Consider the following 27237-nt stretch of genomic DNA (forward strand, 5'->3'; position numbering starts at 1 on the left):
TGTGGGTACAGCCCCACCTCCTGCACCCTGGTCAGATTCCATCATGCAAACGATTACCGATTCACGGACGGACTTTCGGAATCGGTAACCGATAAAATAGAATTATTTAAAACATGACCAGTACACGAAAGACGAGAATCCCCCGTGTAGCCTTAACATATTATTGGGGCAAGTGCTGTTAGCGAGTAGCACCTATGAAGGCCGGCACGGCACACGCTCGGCTGCCTTTGTCTCCCCAGTGGCTATGTTTAATACACGCCGCACCGGGTACTCGTATGAGGCTGAGTCGAACCGAGGGGAGGCCCAGGAACGGCTCGGACAATCTTCACTGGCGTTGGTGGCCGGGTTCGAACGTTTAGATTTTAAGGGCGCTTTAAACATTTACATTGTCATCAAAATCATCGGGAGTTGCAGCGCGCCGACCGCTGCACCACCGCTCCCCCCGCGGGATTGCTGGTATGCGAACCCGCCACGGTGGCCACTGGAGCGGCGGCGCTGCGCCACGAACCGCCTCGATTCAGGGGCAACGGGCGAGTTGAGGGATGCGAGGGAGGCGCTGGCGTGCGTGGCGCCTTGACGTGAGGGCTTGCGCGCGCTTCGAGGAGGCTGGTGGACGGCCAGGAGATGTTGAAGCCTTAAGAGCGCCGCGATCTTGAGTCCGTAGACCGGCGATGATTTGGGAGGAGAGTGCGAGGATGATAGGGGTGGTGGCGCGGGTGTTTGCGTTGTGTTCCGGTCGTTCGACACCGCTGATGTTCACGAGGATCCTTGGAAGTGCAATGTTTCTGTACGAAATGCATGAACGTATGGTATACGTCTGGGGACCCCCATGGACACTACACAGAAAGAGAGCGTACCTGACCTGTGCAGTACGATGTTGGCTCTGTTTTTATTCAGGGTCAGTAATCCGTAACCTTGGGACGTATTCTTTTGTTTTGAAGAAGGTCCAACTCCAACCCACGGTCTTCTTTGAGGCATCAGCCCATGATGTTTACACATGAGTTATCACAATGGACACATTTTATATTGGGAGGACTGTCTGTTCTATCAACCTGTCGTTGCGTTCCCGAAGAACACAGAGTCATGGAAACATCGCGTTATAATATATCATATAGGGTAAAGCACAGTCCGCAATAACACGTGAGATGCGTACGCAGGCCGAATAAAGACTGAGGCACGTGGGTAGCATCCAGAAGCATCCAGCAGCATCCCGATGCCTTGCGTGATGCTGCGCCGAGGCAGCAGTACAACCGCTTATCTCTACTCACGCGACGTAGTTCCGTTCACTCAAACGCGTTATATGCAATTCGCATCCGCGTTATAAAAATGTGTTCCCTAATACATTCATCGCGTTATGTCCAATTCACGTTATGAAAACAAGATGCAGCGTGATAGGAGAACAGACTGTATTAGTACATTGCCATTGAATTATCTGATAATTCTGGGCCTCTTTCATGACAGCTACCGTCATGGTATTGGCCAGAGCTCGGGTCAAGGGGGTTTGTGCTGTACCCCGTGAACAGGGTGGGGACACGTGGCAAACGCCGCGCCCGGGGCGGCACACCTCAGTTCTCTGGCTCGAGAGAGAGAGGAGGAGAGATGAGACGTGGGCCCTGTGTTAAAGAAAGCCACGGAGGAGAGATTGTCTGTTTGTAAACGGGGCATCCGATGGGGCTGGGGGAATGAGTCGAGAAGAACAATGATCACCTGATTGGTGGCAGAGGGCATGCCGCTACCCACGGTGAGCGCCTGGGTAGCTGGCGAAGCTGCTGTTCTATAAGAGGGGGGTTTTAGAAGCCAGACGGAGATTTGAGGAAGGCACGAAGCTGTGTCCTCATTGTGTCCGATGCTGTGGCCAATTAATAATGATACAAAGTGTGGTGGTGATGATGATGATATTGCGAGCCTATGAGTCATAAATAGGACGTACACAATGAACTGTGTTTGGAGTTCACTCGACGGCATGGGAAGGGCACTTTTACAACTCTGTATTTATAGAACATGAGGTTCTATTTTGCCTGGCTGTGCCAGTGCACACACACGAGTTCAATATCATGATCATATGACCTCACGTCACGGGCGCGTTTGTGAGTGCCATTTGTCCGCAGCTGATCTACAGCGCATCGTTCACGCCCCACGTCCGCAGCTGAACGCGGGGCACTACGGCGGCATTTGAATTGTGAAGCATCTACGTGAATACGTGGAATTGTGAGGAAAATTATCTTCAGCCTTTTAACTGTGTAAACATTGTGATGGTGAATCTTCACAATGTCGGGGGGGGGGGGGTGTTACACGTGGATTATCTTATCAAACGGTTGTGAATGGAGGATGCAGGCAAGATATGTGTTTTGTCAGTCAGATGAGAGCCGCTGAACTGCATTCGTTTTGTAAATCGTTTCGATTCTTACCTCACGAGGGTTGCACAAGCACAGCGGTAAAGGATAACGGCGAGGAGAGAAACTCATTAAAACGAGTCGTGCATTTTTTATTATTCCGCTTGAAGTGAATCTTGCCGAGGCTGGGATGCGAGAACGGCCGGATCCCCCACCTCGCCAGCACTGCCCCCCCCCCCCGTCTGCCTGCACCTGCGGGGTAGACAGCCCGGGGCTCAAGGCGAGGTGCCGAGCAAACGCCCGACATCGGACCCCACCGGCCGACCCTCCCGGTGCAAACGAAAAAAAGTATCCCCCGACAGATCCCTTGCGTTCAGTCCCAATGTGAGGAATGTTAATGCGAATTCAGTTTTTATAATTCCTGAGACATGGAGGCTCTGGATGGATGCATGCGGAGAATGGATTGTGTTACGTGTAGCTTAGACAAAGTGGGAAGTCGAGGTGTCGCACCAGCGGCCAGGTGACTGTACCTCCTTGGTGCCGTGGCGGGCAGTGACTTTCAGTGAGAAGTGGTGGAGATTTCTGCAGGCGCTCGGCTGAAAGATGCTGACGAGAAGTTGGCAAGAGATAAAGAGACTCCTCCGTCTCTTCCCAATATCGGTTACCATAGTTTCCGTGGGCGTCGTGGATATGCTGAGTGATGCGTGCGGAGTGGCATCGGCGCTGTGAACAGCAGCTGCTCGTTGACAGCGTGACGACATCGCATCCGAATGGCCTTTGCGGCGGTCACATTCGTCGAGTGAGTTCACAGGGGTTCGCAAAGTTGGCCAGCGGAGCAGCTGCCCCCACGGCAGCAGCTGCCGGGCTGCTGTTTGATTGCAGAGGGAGGCGTCTGTGTCCGCAAGGGGATAGGCCACGCGTTAAGACACAAGCGGGGACACTGTCGTTCATTCGCGCTCTGCTCCGAGACGCGCGATCCACTGTTCGTGCGACGCACAAGAAGGATCTCTCCAGCGCGGGGTGGCTTTCAGACGCGCAACTTCCAGAGTCCTCGTAGGGGTCCCGCCCGGCTCGACGGGGCGACAGTGAGAGGAATCGGCGGCGGCGGCGACTTCCCCCGAGCGCCCCTCCAGCCACCAGCACCCCCTTGTGCCACGGCCTCGTAATCTGCCGCGCGAGTTTTTTTTTTACCCGCGTTCTTACACAATCGGCTGGCTTAGCGTCGGGCGCTGCACACAACAAGCCTTGCCCAGGGCGTGCACAGTGGACGTGACCTTCCACGTGAGAATGCCATGTTGTCCTTCCCCTAAGGCGGTAACGGTAAGGCCCTCGCGCCGTGCACAATACGGACTAAGCTCTCTGTTATTCAAAACAGCAGGTCAAAGGATGATGTTTTTCATTTTAAAGAGTATCTTAAATGTTTGCCCCCGTCTATTGCAATGGAGCGTGGGTGTTGGCAGATGTCTCCCTCCCAGACTGTGAATCGGGACCGCGTTAAAGCACAAATTGTGTTTAAAATGCAGATTTCGAGTGAGGTTGTGTGTACCGGGCCCTGTGTGTGTGCTCAAATGAACCGTCCTCAAAGCGGGCTGGCTCCATTATTTTCAGACATGTACAAATGTCTGCTGGAATTAACATTTGTCAATTTAATAGCGAAACAATGTAAACAATGGCAAATACACAATGAGAGAAGCAGACACCATTTCTTCACGTATGCATTGCATTTCACAAAACAGGAGCCTTAAACTTAATGCCGAAATGTAATATTCTATCATTAGTTTCAAAAATAAGATATGCGTATTAAATACAGCCACTACTGCGCGAAGACCCCGGGGCCGGCCCAGGACACGCTGGCGGGACTTTGTCGCTCGGCTGGCCCGGGGACGCCTGGGGACGCCTGGGGAACGCCTGGGGAACGCCTGGGGAACGCCTGGGAACGCCTGGGAACGCCTGGGAATTCCCCAGGAAGAGCTGGAGTCTGTCGCCAGGGAAAGGGAGGTCGGGACTGTCCTACTCAACACGCTGCCGCCGCGACCCTAACCAGGGCAAGCGGATTGAGAGACGAACGGACGAAATCCAGTCGTCCAGAAACACGTCAACGTTGGGTGAAGGTTGGCGTCTAGTTGGAACCGTTGGATGAACTTTGGCCCAACATTCCATGTTTACTGGCCAGGTGGCTCATTGGTAGAGCGAGCGGAAGGTTGCGAGTTCACATCCTGGTTGGGGGTTGACTCAGCCCTTCATCCCTCTGGTGTCTGTAACATTGGTACTATTTTGCTCGGAATTCAACAGTGGTTCTATGGACATACTCAACCCCTGCCATATGAATATGGAACTTCAACCACTGCCTCTTCAGGGCTGTAATCAGGAGATGAGCACCAAGACCTCAATGCTCTTTAGAGCAGCACATCACTTAGACTTATTGTATTACATAGAGAACTTCAAAGTTCCAATACAATTGGCTTCCTTTATGCACGATGTGTGTATGTTGAACTTATTTCGCACCGTACGTATCTAACTGTGCAAGAGGTGCGGGGGAAGGGCATCAAACTAAACACAAAAATCTGTTTTAAATAATAAGATTTCAATCGAGATTTAAAGGTGCATAGCTCCAGTTGTTTCATAATATCGGAAGAGCGTTCCAGATGGCTGCAGAAGCGCATCTGAAAGCACGCGATGCAGTGACCGTCTTTGCTCGATGGCGAGCCAAAAGCCGCTGCGAGGATGACCCGAGGTCGCGTGATGATTTATGCTCCTTTACGAGATCAGCAAGGTATTGCGGCTCATTTGTGGCAAGCACTTGGTGTGTAACGAGTGCGATCTTATAATGTATTCGTTCGGCAACCGGAAGCCAATGCAGCTCAGCGTGCATTGGACGGACATGGTTGGATATACATAATAGAGATATGTCTGCGTAATCCTTCAGTCTGGAATATACACGTGGGTGTACGTATTGGGTGCACCAGTGCGCGCGGGTGCGTCATTGTGTGGGGAGCGGTGGCACCGTGGTTAGCGCACTGTGCTACGAACACGTCGACCCGATTTCGATTCCCGTTCATCGTAGTCACGTGCACTTAATAAGGCGCCTCTCACAATGTATCAAGGGCAGCATCGGTGACGAATATTTGAACTGATACTGGACCTCTCCTAGATCGACTCGGCCTCGAATTTGTACCGGGTGTGGTGTGTAAACATCAGCACAGGGGGGGAATAGTTGTATTTGTGTGTTCGTGAATGCTTGCCCGTGTGGAACGCTTGTGTGTGTTTAGAATGTGGAACGTTCGTTTTGTGTGGTTTAGTCGAAGCCCAGCCGGGAGTAAGCTCCACGTTAGGTCCCTATTGTGGTACCGAGAAGTTGGGGGGCAGGGAGAGATGGGTGGGAGGAGTGTGGGGGGTGGGGGGAGGTGGAAGAAGTGGGGGGTTGGGAAGAGTGGTGGGGGGGGTGTATGGGGGCGGGAGGAGTGGGATGCGTGTGGGGGAGTTGAGGGGGTGTGGAGGGTGGGAGGAGTAGGGGGGAGTGTGGAGGGTGGGAGGAGTAGGGGGGGTGTGGGGGGTGGGAGGAGTGGGGCGTGGAAAGAGAGGGGGGGGTTTGGAGGGTTGTGGGGGTGGAAGGACTGGGGGGGGGGGTTGGAAGGAGTGGGGTGGGGCGTGTCGAAGAAGTGGGAGCAGGGTAGGGGTGGGCGGAGTGGGGGGGGGGGGAGTTTGAGGGGATGCGAGGAGTGAGGGGTGGGAGTGTGGGGGAGTAGGAGGAGTGTGAATGAAGATGCGTTTGAAGACGCCAGGAGATTTTGCTGTACGTACCTGGTAATGGAAGCGTCAGCTGTCCACCTAATTGGCTGTGGCTTTTCCATGGGAAAAAAAAATAACAGCTGAGATTAAAACATTGTTTTTTGTAACCACATTAAGTTAACTTTTCGTCCAACGTTAAATAAGTTCAATATATTTTGGTTTTGTATCCGTATGAGTTTAGCTCACATTTCTTAATCATCGCTTTATTTTTGCAAAACTACTGTTACTATGATTTGTTTTTTTTACAAGATCTGGTGGTAATGTGTTGAACTTTATCACAGTATCCTGCATACTGTTTATAGATTTCAGCTGACTGAGAAATATATTTGGTTTTGGTCTGCTGTGGAAAAGGTGGCGACCCTCACTTACCCACTCACTCATCCACTCCATCACCCACTCACCCAATTATTCATTTGCCAATATCACATAGTAATTCACCCACTCACTATCGTTGTCACTTGTCTGGGAATAGGCAGCTGGGTTCAGGTGGTAGGAATTGAATTGTGTTGAACTGCACCGTTCTGATAGACTACGGATGCCTGAGAAATGTCTGGGTTTGGTCTTACCAGGTCACGATGTCCCACATTATTTAGAATGCGTTGTAATTGCTTTTAGGCCTCTCGTAAGTTGAATGCACCACGCCTGGTCGCCTTTGTCTCCCAAGTGGAAATGTTTACACACCGCACCAGGTACTCATTTGAGGCTGAGTCGACCTAGGGGAGGCCCAGGATCGGTTCAGATAATCGTCACCGGTGTTGACCATGAGGTTGAATCGAACCCGGCTCGCCGGGCTCGTAGCGTGACGCGCCAACCGGCTCCGCCACCGCTCCCCCTCCCATAGGAGCGAGAAGAGATATTCGTGTCGCGGCCTCCTCCGTGATGTCTTCGTCGTCTTTAGAACATCCTGCGAATCTCTTTGTCGCTCCTCTTTGCAATGTCACCCGAACTGAGAGAGGCAGCGCGCGAGCTGGAGGGGGAGGGGGGGAAGTCGTGGGCTGGGATCGAGAAGGCGTCGGAGGCACCGGCTCGCCGCGCCACGAGATGCTGCCGTCCCCTGGACTCGCAGGTGCGTTTCACTGCCTCCGTGGCGAATTGAGAGCAACCGTGATGAAGTTGTTCTGTGCGGGGAACAAAATGAAGAAGAAGAAGAAACTCCGTCTGTCAAATGGGTACAGCCACGGAGTGAGGGAGGGTTGGGCGCAGGCCGCCTTGTTAGTTTCATCAGATCATGGCTTTATTGACGTTCGGCGTGGCCCGCGTGGGTCATCGATGCTTTGTGCTGCGCCGGGGCTTGCTTCCCCTACTCTGGGTAATCACGTGGAAACCATCAATTGTCCATTCAATGCGAGTAGCCCGGTGTGAACACACCGCCGCCTCCCGCCTGCCAGGGCGACTTTAAGGCAGTGCTCGGCGCGGAGCTCTGCTCGCTCTCGGTGCAGGGGACGCGGTGGGAGAGGGAGCGGTGAGCGGGGTGCTGCACGAGCGTGCGTGACACTTGTTCACGAACCCGGGCCACCCGAGTTCGAATCCCGCGCACGAACATCAACACCAGTGACGATAATCCGAACCGGTGCTGGGCCTCTCCTAGGTTGACTCGGCATCAAATGAGTACCTGGCGCGGTGTGTAATCAATCGCAAATCGGAAGACAAAGGCGGCCGGGCGTGTTGTTGGCCACCCACCTCGAGTGGCATGTCGGCCTTCACAGGTGCTACTCGCTAACAACACTGGCTCCAACAGTCTGTTCATGGCTATACGGGGGATCTGTGATGAGTCGTACGCTGGGGCTGGTGTGTGTGAGCGTGGCGTGCTCTGATGGTGTCGCGATAGCGCGTGTGCATCACAGCAAGACGCCGCCTGCCTTCAAATTCTCCACTCGAGTGTCTTTCTGCGTGGAAAGGCATCCGAGTCGTGCTGTGAGAATCAGAATCAGCATTTATCCTGGAGGAGGAATCTGATGAAGCTGCGACACTCTTTTTCATAGATATCAAAACAATATAATAAAGGATATTGGAGTAAGATAGAGAAAAGTTAAGCAAGTCACTGAACATAAATATGAAATATATATATGCGGAAGGACCATTGCCCGAAACGTCGATGTTTTATGGCAATGTTATTGATACGAACGTGACGAGTGGTTTTTGTGCTTTTGCACTACTGCCAACGCAGCATCACCAAACAATGTGCGTGGAGTTCTCTCCCTTGTTCTGGGTGGGCTTCCTCGGGGTTCTCTGGTTTTCTCCGACAGCAAAACAAAATCCGATGAAATGTAACGGACCAATTTAGCACGCAGCCTTTTGCGACCAATGATATTAATAATAAAGGATGTTTTTGGTTAGACCGAGTAAATACAAATGTGTCGTTAACCCATCACCACCCGACACTGCCCATTAGTAAGGTTTGTCACGTAAACAAAACGTGCCAATTCGTTGCTACTTCAGCACAATCCTGCCAACATTGTCTGATGATGCAAGTTGTAATTGCATCATCCAACACACCGTGACAAACCTTACTAGTTGGCTGTGTCGGGTGGTGGTGGGTTAACGACACATTCATATTTACGAGATCTAACCAACAAAACAATTTTATTATGAACATAACTGATGTTGACCAAAAATCCCAATGCTGAAAATGACTTTACAAATCACTCACCTCGGCGTCACACAGCAGCAACATCGGCTACTGCTGCAAACACTTGACAGGACGCTCCTGACAACGAGTCTTGAGACTCAGCGAGGCTTCCCTGCGTCAACGGCAGCGTGCGCACCCCCCCCCCCCCGTCTCGTGATGCTCGCCGCTGCGAGGTGGGGACGCGGCGGGGGGGGGGGGGGATTGGGTGGGGGGGGATTGGGTGGGGGGGGGGCGCACCTCCCCCCCACCCGGGTCGATGAGACGACGCACGTGGCGATGTCGTCCGCTAAACGGCGCCGATTGAGTCGCGGCGCGCGCCTTCCCCGACGGGCTGCGGCGTGGACGCCAGCCGCCGTCTCCGCACGGCGCTGCCGGGGGGTGACTGGCGACGGACGCGTGGCCCCTCGCCCAGCCGCGTCTCGAGTGACGCGGCTGCTGCTGCTAGTGCTGCTGATACTGATACTGCTGCTGCTAGTGCTGATACTGCTGCTGGTGCTGCTGCTACTAGTGCTGCTAGTGCTGCTGCTACTAGTGCTGCTAGTGCTGTTGCTGCTCGTGCTGCTGCTGCTGCTCGTGCTGCTGCTACTAGTGCTGCTGTTGCTGATACTGCTGCTAGTGCTGCTGCTCGTGCTGCTGGTGCTGCTGCTACTAGTGCTGCTGCTGCTAGTGCTGCGACTGGTGCAGCTGCTGCGTGGCGAGAAGTGTAGCTCAGTTCGCGTCTGTAAGGGCGAAGATTGAGGAGGGCACGAAGCCACCTGAGACCTCTGTGCTGCACAGTGACGAGGGTGCAGCGTGCCTCCCCTGCACGGCCCAATGGCGCGCCGTGTCGAGCGGGAGAAGTGTTTGCTCTGTGCATCGCACCTCTCCCCGAGAATGCCGTGCGTGGCGAGGCTCGCTGTGGAGGGAAGCTTCCTCGTGGTGCCGTTCTGGTGTCGTGGGTCCAAAATAATAATAAATAAAAACATCCAAGATTACCCCAAATTAATTCCAAATGTTTAAGCATTCATTTGAGTTTCGTGTGCGCTTTTGCCAAGTCTGCCGTACAATAAACGGTCATTGAGGGCAGATGTGTCCACTTCTTGGATGCGGTTATTCTTTTCGTAAACCAAAACCCACATCCACAAAAAAATATGACCACTCGCTGACCCATTTGAAAAGATTATCGCAGAGTTCAACGTTATTCACCAAGCAATTAGTACCAGCCGGTGGCTCGGCGGTAGAACGGGCGGCTCGCAATCGGAAGGTTGAGAGTTTTAATCCCGGCTGGGAATTACTCAGCCCATCATTCTTCGTGGGGTCAATACAATTGGCACCCTGTTTGTGGGTAAGTGAACGGCGTTTGTCCCATGCATGGAATTACCCAGCCCCCGCCATAGGAATGTGGAATTTCCACCCCGACTAAGAGCAGCAGATGAGCACCAATACCTCGATGATGCTTTAATGAGCACCCACTCACCCACTCACCCACCAACTCACTCACACTCCCTCTCACCCACTCACCCACCAACTCACTCACACTCCCTCTCACCCACTCACCCACCAACTCACTCACACTCCCTCTCACCCACTCACCCACTCACCCACCAACTCACTCACACTCCCTCTCACCCACTCACCCACCAACTCACTCACACTCCCTCTCACCCACTCACCCACCAACTCACTCACACTCCCTCTCACCCACTCACCCACCAACTCACTCACACTCCCTCTCACTCATCCACCCACTCACTCACCAACTCACTCACACTCCCTCTCACCCACTCACCCACCAACTCCCTCACACTCCCTCTCACCCACTCACCCACAAACTCACTCACACTCCCTCTCACCCACCCACCCACTCACTCACCCACCAACTCACTCACACTCCCTCTCACCCACTCACCCACCAACTCACTCACACTGCCTCTCACCCACTCACCCACCAACTCACTCACACTCCCTCTCACCCACTCACCCACTCACCCACCAACTCACTCACACTCCCTCTCACCCACTCACCCACTCACCCACCAACTCACTCACACTCCCTCTCACCCACTCACCCACCAACTCACTCACACTCCCTCTCACCCACTCACCCACTTACCCACCAACTCACTCACACTCCCTCTCACCCACTCACCCACTCACCCACCAACTCACTCACACTCCCTCTCACCCACTCACCCACCAACTCACTCACACTCCCTCTCACCCACTCACCCACTTACCCACCAACTCACTCACACTCCCTCTTACTCACCCACTCACCCACCAACTCACTCACACTCCCTCTCACCCACTCACCCACCAACTCACTCACGCTCCCTCTCACCCACTCACCCACCAACTCACTCACACTCCCTCTCACCCACTCACCCACCAACTCACTCACACTCCCTCTCACCCACCAACTCACTCACACTCCCTCTCACCCACTCACCCACCAACTCACTCACACTCCCTCTCACCCACTCACCCCAACTCACTCACACTCCATCTCACCCCAACCTCACTGACACTCCCTCTCACCCACTTACCCACCAACTCACTCACACTCCCTCTCACCCACCCACCCACCCACCCACCAACTCACTCACACTCCCTCTCACCCACCAACTCACTCACACTCCCTCTCACTCACCCACCCACTCACCCACCAACTCACTCACACTCCCTCTCACCCACCAACTCACTCACACTCCCTCTCACCCACTCACCCACCAACTCACTCACACTCCCTCTCACCCACTCACCCACCAACTCACTCACACTCCCTCTCATCCACTCACCCACCAACTCACTCACACTCCCACTCACCCACTCACCCACCAACTCACTCACACTCCCTCTCACCCACTTACCCACCAACTCACTCACACTCCCTCTCACCCACTCACCCACCAACTCACTCACACTCCCTCTCACCCACCAACTCACTCACACTCCTCTCACCCACTCACCCACCAACTCACTCACACTCCCTCTCACCCACTCACCCACCAACTCACTCACACTCCCTCTCACCCACCAACTCACTCACACTCCCTCTCACCCACTCACACCACCAACTCACCTCACACTCCCTCTCACCCACTCACCCACCAACTCACTCACACTCCCTCTCACCCACCAACTCACTCACACTCCCTCTCACCCACTCACCCACCGACTCATTCACACTCCCTCTCACCCACCAACTCACTCACACTCCCTCTCACCCACTCACCCACCAACTCACTCACACTCCCTCTCACCCACTCACCCACCACTCACTCACACTCCCTCTCACCCACCAACTCACTCACACTCCCTCTCACCCACTTACCCACCAACTCACTCACACTCCCTCTCACCCACTCACCCACCAACTCACTCACACTACCTCTCACCCACTTACCCACCAACTCACTCACACTCCCTCTCACCCACTCACCCACCAACTCACTCACACTCCCTCTCACCCACTTACCCACCAACTCACTCACACTCCCTCTCACCCACTCACCCACCAACTCACTCACACTCCCTCTCACCCACTTACCCACCAACTCACTCACACTCCCTCTCACCCACTCACCCACCAACTCACTCACACTCCCTCTCACCCACTTACCCACCAACTCACTCACACTCCCTCTCACCCTCCCACCCACTCACCCACCAACTCACTCACACTCCCTCTCACCCACTTACCCACCAACTCACTCACACTCCTTCTCACCCTCTCACCCACTTACCCACCAACTCACTCACACTCCCTCTCACCCACTCACCCACCAACTCACTCACACTCCCTCTCACCCACTCACCCACCAACTCACTCACACTCCCTCTCACCCACTCACCCACCAACTCACTCACACTCCCTCTCACCCACTCACCCACTCACCCACCAACTCACTCACACTCCCTCTCACCCACTCACCCACTCACCCACCAACTCACTCACACTCCCTCTCACCCACTCACCCACCAACTCACTCACACTCCCTCTCACCCACTCACCCACTTACCCACCAACTCACTCACACTCCCTCTCACCCACTCACCCACTCACCCACCAACTCACTCACACTCCCTCTCACCCACTCACCCACCAACTCACTCACACTCCCTCTCACCCACTCACCCACTTACCCACCAACTCACTCACACTCCCTCTTACTCACCCAAACACCCACCAACTCACTCACACTCCCTCTCACCCACTCACCCACCAACTCACTCACACTCCCTCTCACCCACTCACCCACCAACTCACTCACACTCCCTCTCACCCACTCACCCACCAACTCACTCACACTCCCTCTCACCCACCAACTCACTCACACTCCCTCTCACCCACTCACCCACCAACTCACTCACACTCCCTCTCACCCACTCACCCACCAACTCACTCACACTCCATCTCACCCACCAACTCACTGACACTCCCTCTCACCCACTTACCCACCAACTCACTCACACTCCCTCTCACCCACCCACTCACCCACCAACTCACTCACACTCCCTCTCACCCACCAACTCACTCACACTCCCTCTCACTCACCCACCCACTCACCCACCAACTAACTCACACTCTCTCTCACCCACCAACTCACTCACACTCCCTCTCACCCACTCACCCACCAACTCACTCACACTCCCTCTCACCCACTCACCCACCAACTCACTCACACTCCCTCTCACCCACTCACCCACCAACTCACTCACACTCCCTCTCACCCACCAACTCACTCACACTCCCTCTCACCCACTCACCCACCAACTCACTCACACTCCCACTCACCCACTCACCCACCAACTCACTCACACTCCCTCTCACCCACTTACCCACCAACTCACTCACACTCCCTCTCACCCCACTCACCCACCAACTCACTCACACTCCCTCTCACCCACCAACTCACTCACACTCCCTCTCACCCACTCACCCACCAACTCACTCACACTCCCTCTCACCCACTCACCACCAACCAACTCACTCACACTCCCTCTCACCCACCAACTCACTCACACTCCCTCTCACCCACTCACCCACCAACTCACTCACACTCCCTCTCACCCACTCACCCACCAACTCACTCACACTCCCTCTCACCCACCAACTCACTCACACTCCTCTCACCCACTCACCCACCGACTCACTCACACTCCCTCTCACCCACCAACTCACTCACACTCCCTCTCACCCACTCACCCACCAACTCACTCACACTCCCTCTCACCCACCAACTCACTCACACTCCCTCTCACCCACTTACCCACCAACTCACTCACACTCCCTCTCACCCACTCACACCACCAACTCACTCACACTCCCTCTCACCCACTTACCCACAACTCACTCACACTCCCTCTCACCCACTCACCCACCAACTCACTCACACTCCCTCTCACCCACCAACTCACTCACACTCCCTCTCACCCACTCACCCACCGACTCACTCACACTCCCTCTCACCCACCAACTCACTCACACTCCCTCTCACCCACTCACCCACCAACTCACTCACACTCCCTCTCACCCACCAACTCACTCACACTCCCTCTCACCCACTTACCCACCAACTCACTCACACTCCCTCTCACCCACTCACCCACCAACTCACTCACACTCCCTCTCACCCACTTACCCACCAACTCACTCACACTCCCTCTCACCCACTCACCCACCAACTCACTCACACTCCCTCTCACCCACTTACCCACCAACTCACTCACACTCCCTCTCACCCACTCACCCACCAACTCACTCACACTCCCTCTCACCCACTCACCCACCAACTCACTCACACTCCCTCTCACCCACTTACCCACCAACTCACTCACACTCCCTCTCACCCACTCACCCACCAACTCACTCACACTCCCTCTCACCCACTTACCCACCAACTCACTCACACTCCCTCTCACCCACTCACCCACCAACTCACTCACACTCCCTCTCACCCACTTACCCACCAACTCACTCACACTCCCTCTCACCCACTCACCCACCAACTCACTCACACTCCCTCTCACCCACTCACCCACTCACACTCCCTCTCACCCACTCACCCACCAACTCACTCACACTCCCTCTCACCCACCAACTCACTCACACTCCCTCTCACCCACTCACCCACCGACTCACTCACACTCCCTCTCACCCACCAACTCACTCACACTCCCTCTCACCCACTCACCCACCAACTCACTCACACTCCCTCTCACCCACCAACTCACTCACACTCCCTCTCACCCACTCACCCACCAACTCACTCACACTCCCTCTCACCCACTCACCCACCAACTCACTCACACTCCCTCTCACCCACTTACCCACCAACTCACTCACACTCCCTCTCACCCACTCACCCACCAACTCACTCACACTCCCTCTCACCCACCAACTCACTCACACTCCCTCTCACCCACTCACCCACCGACTCACTCACACTCCCTCTCACCCACCAACTCACTCACACTCCCTCTCACCCACTCACCCACCAACTCACTCACACTCCCTCTCACCCACCAACTCACTCACACTCCCTCTCACCCACTTACCCACCAACTCACTCACACTCCCTCTCACCCACTCACCCACCAACTCACTCACACTCCCTCTCACCCCACTTACCCACCAACTCACTCACACTCCCTCTCACCCACTCACCCACCAACTCACTCACACTCCCTCTCACCCACTTACCCACCAACTCACTCACACTCCCTCTCACCCACTCACCCACCACTCACTCACACTCCCTCTCACCCACTCACCCACCAACTCACTCACACTCCCTCTCACCCACTACCCACCAACTCACTCACACTCCCTCTCACCCACTCACCCACCAACTCACTCACACTCCCTCTCACCCACTACCCACCAACTCACTCACACTCCCTCTCACCACTCACCCACCAACTCACTCACACTCCCTCTCACCCACTTACCCACCAACTCACTCACACTCCCTCTCACCCACTCACCCACCAACTCACTCACACTCCCTCTCACCCACTTACCCACCAACTCACTCACACTCCCTCTCACCCACTCACCCACCAACTCACTCACACTCCCTCTCACCCACTTACCCACCAACTCACTCACACTCCCTCTCACCCACTCACCCACCAACTCACTCACACTCCCTCTCACCCTCTCACCCACTTACCCACCAACTCACTCACACTCCCTCTCACCCACTCACCCACCAACTCACTCACACTCCCTCTCACCCACTCACCCACTCACCCACTTACCCACCAACTCACTCACACACCCTCTCACCCACTCGCTCACCCGCTCGCCTTTCTACAAACAGGACGAACCATTAATAATGCTTATATACAAATCAAAACCAGCGTCAAACAGTATTTCAGTGTCTTTTATTAATCATCAAAAGTGGCATCGCAGTGTTTTTTTTTCAATTAGTAATAATTAGTGACTTTGCATTGATTCCGACTCCTCGATAATTAAATACGATTACATTTAAGAGAGTGCATCATCGGCATCACACCGCCACGTGTCGGTGTTTTTGCTTTAATTGGGGTTGGCGCGCGTGTTCACCGCGCGTGTTCACTGCGCCTTCAATGTGCGTGCGGTGTGCGGCGCCACACAGCGCTGCGTCCGTGCTGCGGGGACGGAGGCTTCGCGCTGCGTGCAGGGAGGGAGTTCGTCAGCCCAGGCCCCGGAGTCTGTTCCCAAATCGGGAATTGATTAGAGAGACAAGCAGGGGGAAGAAAAAATAAAAATTTCAATGCTGTAATTTCAATATGAGACGTTGCTGTTCATTAACGGTATCTGTTGAGTGTGACAATTTTCTGCATAATTAATAAGCCCTTTGGGTGAAACACGTCAGCAAGGTGTACAGTGGTTCGCCGGGTTCGCTTGCATTTTTCTGAAACTTTCCAAAAAAAAAGGCCATATTTGCACTTTGATCAACTGTCATTGTTGACAGCCGCAAACGCGCGCTTTTTGCTGTTGGGAAATGTATAACGTGTCGTGAGCTCCGGCGACGGCTGTGACCTGCCGTGAATTTGCACGGCTCAGTGTCGCTCCGTGTCCACTGAAAATATTTGGGGGGAAAAAATCAACCGCTCGGAATTTAATTGAGTTTAAGATCCTCCTATCCCGTGTTAAAGGTTTTAAATGGGGTGGTTCTACTTCTAGGAAGTTAATTCAGCCACGCACTCCACGAAGATGACTCAGCCACACGCTCCTCCACTGACATCTCTGAGATCCACCGATCGTGCCCCCCTACTCAGCGGTCACCGCACTTCAGGCTCCGGCCCTGGGGCGTCCACGGAACTTTTATCCTCACGGCATCCCGGCTCTGGAGTTCCCTGCCCCTTGGAGGTCAGGAACTCGCAGTCGATGGAGACTTTTTGAGTCCCGGATGAACACCCCACCAGCTGTTTAACATGGCCGCCTCTCTCTCTCTCTCTAGTCCTCTGTCTCTTAAACCCTCTCTCTCCCCGGTTGCTTCTCACGTATTTCCCTCCTTTACTTGCGTGGCACTCTTGAGATACGTTGTTTAAGGACGCCCTATACGTCTACATTATTGTTGTTCAGTGCAGCCAACAAAAAAGGAGCAAGCGTGTGATGCAAACGATACATGAACTCCGTTACCAACTGTGATCAGCACCACCGCCACCACACGGAGCCAGTACCAATATCACGTGACACCCATCTGTGATCAGCACCACCACCACCGCCACCACACGGAGCCAGCACCGATATCACGTGAGACCCATCTGTGGGGGGCGCCTGGCCAGGGGGCTCGGTGGGAGAGAGAGAGCGACTCACAATCAGAAGGTTGCGAGTTCAAATCCTGCTTCGGGAGATGACACATCATCCCTACCTCATTTAAGGGTTGATACAAATGAGCACCACTTTGTGGGAAAATCAACAATGATTGTGCGGTGTTTTTCCTTGGCCCGCGCATATGAATTCGGAATTTGCTCCGCTGGCTCAGTGGCTTGTATCAGGAGATGAGCGTATTCTCAATTGCTTATATGGGCAGAAAATCACTTTGACTCGTCTCTCTGTGAGGGGCGGGGATGTGAGTGACAGGCACAGGAAGGCGGAGACGCGGGAAGTTGACAGCAGGGGGTGAACAGCAGCCTCTCTCACCCGCGCACCGGGAGTGCGGCGGTGGCACAGGGCCCACCCCGACGGGAGCCGGCGATGGCCCAGCCTCATAGTGACCCCGTGGCCCCCTGTCGGGCCGTCCCAAGGCCGTGCGAACAAGGCGACGTTTGGCCTGGACTTTCAGGGGCCAGTTACCGAGGCTGTTGGATTTATTAATTGGAAGAAACAAAAATTGTCACCATCAAAATCCCTTGAGGTAGAACATCTCGTCTGTAAGGGGCGCCAGGTGTCATCTGTGGGCCCATGGAGTGCAAATGGCGGTGGGTGAAGTAGCCCCTTGACGGCAGGAGGGAGCCTCTCTCGTCTTGTCCTGGACTGGAGCCCAGAATAGCCTGGGAGCATGCCTGGTGATTCTTGAATGCATGCTAATTAACCTCGTTCTGATATACTCTGCGGCTAAGGGTTGTGGTACATTATTAACCTTATTTTCAATTCTCATAGCTACAAAGTGGTGCTCATTTTTGTTGACTCTCGAGGGATGATAGGTTGAGTCAACCCCCCAAACCAGGATTTGAACTCGCAACCTTTGCATTGCAAGCCACCCGCTCTAAAACGCTCTACCACTGCAAAAGAAACATCGCGCTCTTTTTTGTTCTGGGCTACATGCAGATTGAGACCGTAAGTCAAGCTCAGGGCTCAATAGCAGGAGGGCACGTGACAGGCCCAGCCCTGATCTCTGACCTATGCTGCTCATGTGTCAACCTGCTGTATGTTTTCCGTCTGTTGTTGCAATTGTCGCTCTTCCACTTCCCGTTGTTGCTAGCCGGCAAATGCTGTTGTTTGCGTGCATGTTGTTGGACTTCGTTCGCACCGTACGTTACCAACCCGTGCTGATCGGAGGTGCTGGTGGTGCAGCGGTTAGTGCGCTGCACTACGAATTTGGCGACCCGAAAATTACATTTGACGCTCATGGCCACCGACTCCGTTGACGTTAGCGGGTCCGCCCAGCTCTAAGTCCTCCCGTTTCACCTGAGCGACCCAACTCCTCTCTGGCCCAAGCTACATCAGTTTATCCTCCCTGTGCGTGCGTTTGGGCGGCCATGCGGGGCTCCTGGAGACAGCTAACGGCATCCTTCTCGCACGCTCGACGAGCCCGCCGACTAAATCATAGATATCCATTGTAATTGATATGACTCCATTCACCCACCCCCCTCATAGTGATAACATCACAATTACCCCTCTATTAAAGACTGACACAGGAGGTGGATTTCTCCACAATTCTGGCTGTCACCTGGTGATGCTGGTTGTTGTAATTACCGGCGACACGGCACGGTACTCGAATTGTAAAGGTTGCGGGTTTACTCTCCAACACACAACCGGCGAGTGCTGGACTAGTAACTAACTGACTAGTAACTAACTGGCAAGTCTTGTTTACGCGACAGACTTCACTGATTGGCCATGTCGGGTGGTGGTGGGTTTAACGACTCACATTTACATTCACGCGATCTACCCCAACGAAAAATAAGAGAACCCCCCCCCCCCCTCCTATCCTGTATACGTTTCCGATGTCTGCGAACCTCCTCGCACAAATCCAGTTCGGGTGAAGCCGGCGGGCTCTTTGGAGCGGACGCAACGGGCGTTCGGTGGAGCCGCGGTCGCGTGCCCGCGAGTTACACCGGCCGCTTGCGGGGAGCCTCCAGACACAACAGGCGATTGCCACACGCGCGGCGGCTCAACTCTCATTCGCTCTGCCAATTTGGCGATCGGCCTGCACGTTGCCACAGTTGAAGAAGATGTTAAATGTGCACAAGTTTACCTTGTGTATGCACAGCGAGGGTTTTGTACACTGTTTATGTATCCATTACAAGGCTCTGGCTGGGCATAGCTGTGTGTGTGGCTCCACGTCCCGAGTCAACACACATTGCTCCGAGTATCTACGATCAATGCAGGCAAATACTCACATGAGCGACGTTGCGAAACGATAGCTTTACTTGTTTTCGTACTTCCTTAAACAATCAATTCCTTCTCAGTCTGGACCTCCAACGATGCAACTCTCCAGCACTCTCCCCACACCCCTCCCAGCTCTCTCTCCACACTCCATCAACCATTCTCTGTCCACTGTTCAATGAAGGCCTTCGGATGTTGCTGCTGCTGCCGCCTTTCTCGTGGCCCTGCGAGTCCACGGGCTACCTCGCCACGGCTGCACGGTAGCAGTCGTGCCACTCGCGTACTTTCACTCCTTTGAGCAAAAACGAAACTTGTACAATCAACAAAGTAAGATCATAGTTTGGAGAATATCTCCGGCAAATCGTGCAGCGTAATGCGTTGCGGCGGTCCCTGGAAGCGGACCGTCATCAGAACGGTGGAACACGGAGGGCCAGCGAGAGCCGCTTTTGCGGCCCTCCGGAAACTGAACCCGGTCGCGAAGAGTCGTGAAGAAGGCCGTTGTCTAACCACGGCGCATCAGCTTCTGCGACGTACGGATCATAAACGTGGACACTGTCAAGGGAAATGGTGGAGAAAATGTTTTTGCAAATAAGCGAGGAGAGACAGATGGCTGCGGAGTTACACCGATAAAGGCAGGGAGCGGAACACATGGAGAAAACTTCACACACGCGCGCTCAGAGACGTCATTGGCTGTTAGGGAAAACGCGTTGAGTTCGTGCAGTGTCCGTCGATGGGAGGAATGATGGCCGATGGATAAGGCCGACGACGGAATGGCAGGCAAAGGAGAGAATGCACCTCGAGAGGACGACCGCTGGGGGCACGAAGTGGCGAGATCAGCGCATGTACAGCAGCGTGCGGAGGGGGCGGGGGGAATAGCAGGGGAATCATCCAGCAGTGGGTAGATCAGGGCTGACGACCGTGGCGGTGAGCGTGCAGTGGCAGGTTGCGTGTGCGGTGACGGATACGGGTGAGCGTTATCTCGCTGCGCACGCTTCCTCACCCACTCACCCCGGGCAGGCGCTGCCAATCAATGAGAGCCCCGCAGCCAATGTACACATTGGGCCAGGCCATTACGGGCGGCAGCGGCAGGAACGGTCTGCATTGTGTTCTGACAATGCGCGCGCGTTCAAGGTACCGTGCCACCGGTCCGCACATTGTTCGAGTCGCGTTTCCCTCTCGTCCAGTTACGCAGCATTCCCTAATTGTTGTGATTTTAGCAGCTGACAGGGTGATGCTGAAACCCGTGAGCGCACACATTATTCAGAAAGCTTCATTATATGCGTGCGCGCGTGTGTGTGCTTTACAGCGATTGCTATTCATGAGATAAGCCAATATGCCTGGCAGCTATATACTTATTTGCAGCTTGAACACAACAACAGGAGAGAGAGAGTGTGGAGGGTCCGTGGAGAGGCGGTTAAATCACAATAGCCTCTCTTTTAGTGCTATCGGAGCCCCGTGCCTCGGCCGGATGAATGTGCACCTGGAGTCCTCTGCGTGCATTTTAAAGCCCAGCGAGATGTTTACAGCGAGATGTTCCCAGCGAGATGTTCCCAGCGAGATGTTTCCAGCGAGATGTTCCCAGCGAGATGTTTCCAGCGAGATGTGTCCAGCGAGATCTGTCCAGCGAGATGTTCCCAGCGAGATGTTCCCAGCGAGATGTTCCCAGCGAGATGTTCCCAGCGAGATGTTCCCAGCGAGATGTTCCCAGCGAGATGTTCCCAGCGAGATGTTTCCAGCGAGATGTGTCCAGCGAGATGTTCCCAGCGAGATGTTCCCAGCGAGATGTTCCCAGCGAGATGTTTCCAGCGAGATGTGTCCAGCGAGATGTTCCCAGCGAGATGTTCCCAGCGAGATGTTTCCAGCGAGATGTTCCCAGCGAGATGTTTCCAGCGAGATGTTTCCAGCGAGATGTTCCCAGCGAGATGTTCCCAGCGAGATGTTCCCAGCGAAATGTTCCCAGCGAGATGTTCCCAGCGAGATGTTCCCAGCGAGATGTTTCCAGCGAGATGTTCCCAGCGAGATGTTTCCAGCTAGATGTTCCCAGCGAGATGTTTCCAGCGAGATGTTCCCAGCGAGATGTTCCCAGCGAGATGTTCCCAGCGAGATGTTCCCAGCGAGATGTTTCCAGCGAGATCTGTCCAGCGAGATGTTCCCAGCGAGATGTTCCCATCGAGATGTTCCCAGCGAGATGTTCCCAGCGAGATGTTCCCAGCAAGATGTTTCCAGCGAGCTGGCAAGCACAAGCAACTCCACAGTCACAAGAAGCCCCGAACAACCCCCGACCTCCACGCGAAGGTCGGGGGTTTGCGTGTGCAAGAAACAAGTGAATGCCTCAGTGGGCTTTGTCTGGTAGGGTGGGGCTGGTTTAGTTGTATCTGTATGTGCTTGGGTGATTTGTTTACCTTTCTTGCTACTTTACACTACATTCGTGTTTTTGTACTGCTCGTTGTTGTCTCGTTCTTACCCCGTGCCCAGATTGCACAGCTGTGAACAAAGAGCTTTGTAGCTCATCGGATTCCTCCTGCAGTATAAGTATTCTGATTCTGATTCCGATTCTGACCTGGGGATGGAGATGCTTGCAGCGAAGGTGATGTGGGAAGATTCCGCCCTCGTGCGGAATCTTCCCAGGAGTTGTGGACCTGACGCATCCTTGTACTCATGACATTATCACCCTGAATCCATTTCAATGGTTGACTTCATTTTTACTACCTTCTCTTAACTTAACCACTGTCATGTTTACGTACTTTTGTGCGGTATTTTTATATTTTTTCTGTAACGCAGTTGCTTAAATTTGTTTATGTTGCCCTGATTTTTCTTGTTATTTGGTTTGTTTCTGCTCTGATTTCTCTTTGCTTTATTGTAATCACTTTGCCTTTGATTAAATCGATTTTGTCTTTTTTGGCGACTCGTCGACCGCTCGTACGCGTGAGACTCCTCTAATCCTTGTCTCTTGAGCTCTCACCTGGTTCAACAAAAACTTTTTTTTTAACTTGCAGGTTATGTTTCTGCCCGCGGTAATTGCCTGCGATGGGGCGCTACTGTGCACGTAAACTGGAGTGGGAGGTGTGGGTAGGGCACAAGGGTGCGGGGCCGGTAATTGGGATTGAACGCGCTGCTGTACGGCTGAAGGATTTATCGCGACGCGCGCCTGAGTGGATTTGTTCGCGGGCGGTTTGTGCGGCTGCCGCAGAGCGGGAGCGACTCGCCACCGAAGAGCGAGGAGGGCGGCCGGGAGAGCGGAGCCGGGGGCGCCCTGGGGACCCCCGAGCGGCGCAAGGGCAGCCTGGCGGACGTGGTGGACTCGCTCAAGCAGAAGAAGCTGGAGGAGCTCACGCGCGGCGACCACCACGGTGGGTGCGCGCGTGCAGGGCATCACCTGCCTAAGTAGGTCACGCGCTCTCCACGCCCTGCCGCCGACGCGCTCCGTACCCGGGGCGCATTTTCTTTACCCCCAAAGGGCCCCCCCCCCCCCAAAAAAAAAAATGGTCAAGCGGTACGGCAAAGCGGCGTTGCTCCGTGGGACCTCCGCGTCAATCGGCCTCCGCGGGGTTGACGCAGGGAGGACACCGGTGGTTGTGCAACCGGTGACTCAATCCCTCGCTCTTTGTCCATTGTTGCCGCATTGGATTTCGTCATTTGCGCCAACTCCACCTGTTTGCACTTCTCTTGCGTCGTGGGCTCTGCAGCCAGCGGTCCACTTCACGGCAGACACATTTTCAGCTCGAAGGGTTTTTGGGCTTGGGGATTTCACGAGGGCTTCCTACAGCTGCGTGTGTCAGCCGCAATATGTCTTCAGCTGGCCGTGTGCGCAACGCTAGCCAAAGGGCAGAGCACAGCCAACCTGCCACAATCGCATCAAGCCCTCCAGTTTAGCAGTAAAGGGATTTACTTGAACAATATTGGCCTCCCGAGAAGCCTGGCTCCCTCGACCAGGGGTGGGATATAAATATGTGTGGCGTTACTAAACCATCTGTACCATCTGTACCGGGCTCACACATCACAGACTCTACACAACAAAACCACCACCACGCTGATCAATAATGTAACTGAAACATCCTTTTCATTTTTAACTTTAAAAGAGATTGTTTTTTCTTTCAGGAAACATACCTGCAATTCATAGCGCATTATGGCAGCAATATTTTGCTTAAAGTGCTAAGTAATAAAAAAGACAAAATAGCTTGGGAATATTGAATAGTAATTTAAACAACGTATTTGGTGGTGCACAACTAACACAAGACTTCGTGTTGTTGAGTAAAGTGTTGATTCCTTTTTTGTTGCGATTAAATAGGCTTCTAACCACCCAATTACACCACGAATAATGAGAATTGACACGACTATCAACGTTGTGTGTTGCTTATGTCAGGATAGGGCAGCCCCCCTGCTACAGCCAGGCTCCCACTCCTCCCAACCCATTCTCCCATGAGGCCTCTCATCCCCCCTCACAGCTCACCACTCACAGCTCACCACTCATAGCGTGTACACACACACAGTGTACACACTACACACAGTGTACACACCACACACAGTGTACACACACACACACAGTGTACACACACACAGTGTACACACACTACACAGTGTACACACTACACACAGTGTACACACCACACACAGTGTACACACACACACACAGTGTACACACACACAGTGTACACACACTACACAGTGTACACACTACACACAGTGTACACACTACACACAGTGCACACACACACACACCGTGTAAACACACACACAGTGTACACACCACACACAGTGTACACACACACAGTGTACACACACACAGTGTACACACTACACACAGTGTACACACTACACACAGTGTACACACACACACACACATTGTACACACTACACACCGTGTACACACACACAGTGTACACACCACACACAGTGTACACACACAGTGTACACACTACACACAGTGTGCAAACACACAGTGTACACACCACACACAGTGTACACACTACACACAGTGTACACACAGTGTACACACTACACACAGTGTACACACCACACACAGTGTACACACTACACACAGTGTACACACAGTGTACACACTACACACAGTGTACACACCACACAGTGTACACACACACACACAGTGTACACACTACACACAGTGTACACACAGTGTACACACTACACACAGTGTACACACCACACAGTGTACACACACACACACAGTGTACACACTACACACAGTGTACACACAGTGTACACACTACACACAGTGTACACACCACACAGTGTACACACCACACACAGTGTACACACTACACACAGTGTACACACAGTGTACACACTACACACAGTGTACACACCACACAGTGTACACACACACACACAGTGTACACACACACAGTGTACACACACTACACACAGTGTACACACTACACACAGTGTACACACACACAGTGTACACACACACAGTGTACACACTACACACAGTGTACACACCACACACAGTGTACACACCACACACAGTGTACACACACACACAGTGTACACACCACACACAGTGTACACACCACACACAGTGTACACACACACAGTGTACACACTACACACAGTGTACACACCACACACAGTGTACACACACAGTGTACACACAGTGTACACACCACACACAGTGTACACACCACACAGTGTACACACTACACACAGTGTACACACACACACAGTGTACATAACTACACACAGTGCACATCCACACACACAGTGTACACACCACACACAGTGTACACACACACAGTGTACACACACACAGTGTACACACCACACACAGTGTACACACCACACACAGTGTACACACACACAGTGTACACACCACACACAGTGTACACACACGCAGTGTACACAACTACACACAGTGTACACACACAGTGTACACACCACACACCGTGTACACACTACACACACCGTGCCCATCGATGGCTTGTGTTGCTATCGAAACGTCGTGATTCATTTTGTTTTCTACCTACGTGACTTTACCGAAAGAACCAAAGAGTATGGATTCCTGCAGTCACGAAAGCTTCAAATCAAAGTGATATCTACTTTGTTCAACTCCATCCCCCCCCCCCCCCCCCCCCCCATCTGCGTTGGTTGTTTCTTTATTTCACGTCGTGGTCGTGTCGCGTATTCGACATAGGCCCCTTTGGTCTGTTTCGGCTCCGTGCACACAGAGACTCCTCGCTTCATGGTGGGGCCCTTGGCTCAACGTTGCCTCGACGTCGCTGGCTTTAACCCGGGGAAGTCTCGGCCGAGTCTCGAGAACATTTGCAGGAGGAGGAAATGTCACCGCGCGCGTGTCCGTGACCCTAACTTGAGTCATTTCAGCATCGGAATGCTTTTCCATTGCCGGTTACATTGCGTGGTTCGTTGTCGCTATATGGGGAGGAAACTCATGCAGAACAGGGTGGGGACAGACGGAAAAGGTGCCCATGTCAGGAATCGAACCCAGGGCCCTCCTTGCTGTGAGGCAAACATTTTTACCACTGGTGCTGCCGCCCTGCCGCTCATATATATGCACACATATTTCGATTTGAAGATTTCGTGACTGCAGGGATTCATCTTCTTGGTTCTTTCGGTAAAGTCACGTAGAAGGGAAGTAATACAATAATAAAAATAAAACATAATAAAATAATTCTTACGACGTTTCGGCCACAACGCAAGCAGCCGTCCTCAGGTGGAGAACAGGTCTGTCAAGTAGACAGAATCTGAATGGCACGCCCCAGGCTTGGAGCGACTATTTATGCTGTGATGGAGGGGCGAAGAGCGTCTTGACATGTAAATTATTTTGTCAAGACGCTCTTCGCCCCTCCATCACAGCATAAATAGTCGCTCCAAGCCTGGGGCGTGCCATTCAGATTCTGTCTACTTGACAGACCTGTTCTCCACCTGAGGACGGCTGCTTGCGTTGTGGCCGAAACGTCGTGAGAATTATTATATTATGTTTTATTTTTATTATTGTATTACTTCCCTTCTACGTGACTTTACCGAAAGAACCAAGAAGATATATACACACATCATGTTCCCGTGTGCCCGAGTGGAAGAGCCACGCGACTTCACACTGCCATCGTTATGATGTTGAGAACGAGTTACTCAGACTGCCACTTGATGCTAATGAGAGGAAATCCGTGAGGGTTATTACTTCTGCCGAAGCCAAATCACCCCTCTGCACTCTCCCCCAATAACAAAGCGACTCCCTTTCAGCAATCAAAAACTGCTCGCAGGTGATTGCCTGAGCTGCGAGGCTGCTGCCAAGCCGACAGCACCAGACAGACACGGACACCATCATCGCCTGCCGCAGCGGCAGCGACAAGGGCCCCGTGAGAGCGGCACCGCTACAGGCCACGCACCTCCCTCCTCCTCCTCCGCGGGCAGGCCTGGGACCCAGCGCGGGCCTTTTGAACATCCAAGGGACGGCGCCGTTAGGGCCGAAGCGGGTTTTGGGTTCGGGT

General features: G+C 53.5%; 1 protein-coding gene across 5 annotated transcripts in view; it reads left to right on the plus strand.

The window, feature by feature from the left end:
• The window catches only part of LOC133350384 (transcription factor Sox-5-like), a 278499-nt gene that overhangs the window by 26569 nt on the left and 224693 nt on the right, over positions 1-27237 (plus strand). For all 5 annotated transcript variants that reach the window (XR_009756057.1, XM_061564709.1, XM_061564712.1 and 2 more), the window contains exon 2: positions 22965-23124. Coding sequence is in view for 4 of the 5 variants with exons in the window: in XM_061564709.1 (XP_061420693.1) it covers positions 22965-23124 (160 nt within the window). In the remaining variant the exon portion in view is untranslated. The remainder of the gene's footprint in view (positions 1-22964; positions 23125-27237) is intronic.

Source organism: Lethenteron reissneri, chromosome 33, assembly GCF_015708825.2.
Source record: "Lethenteron reissneri isolate LAM-NWPU_2019-01 chromosome 33, ASM1570882v1, whole genome shotgun sequence".
NCBI lineage: Eukaryota > Metazoa > Chordata > Hyperoartia > Petromyzontiformes > Petromyzontidae > Lethenteron > Lethenteron reissneri.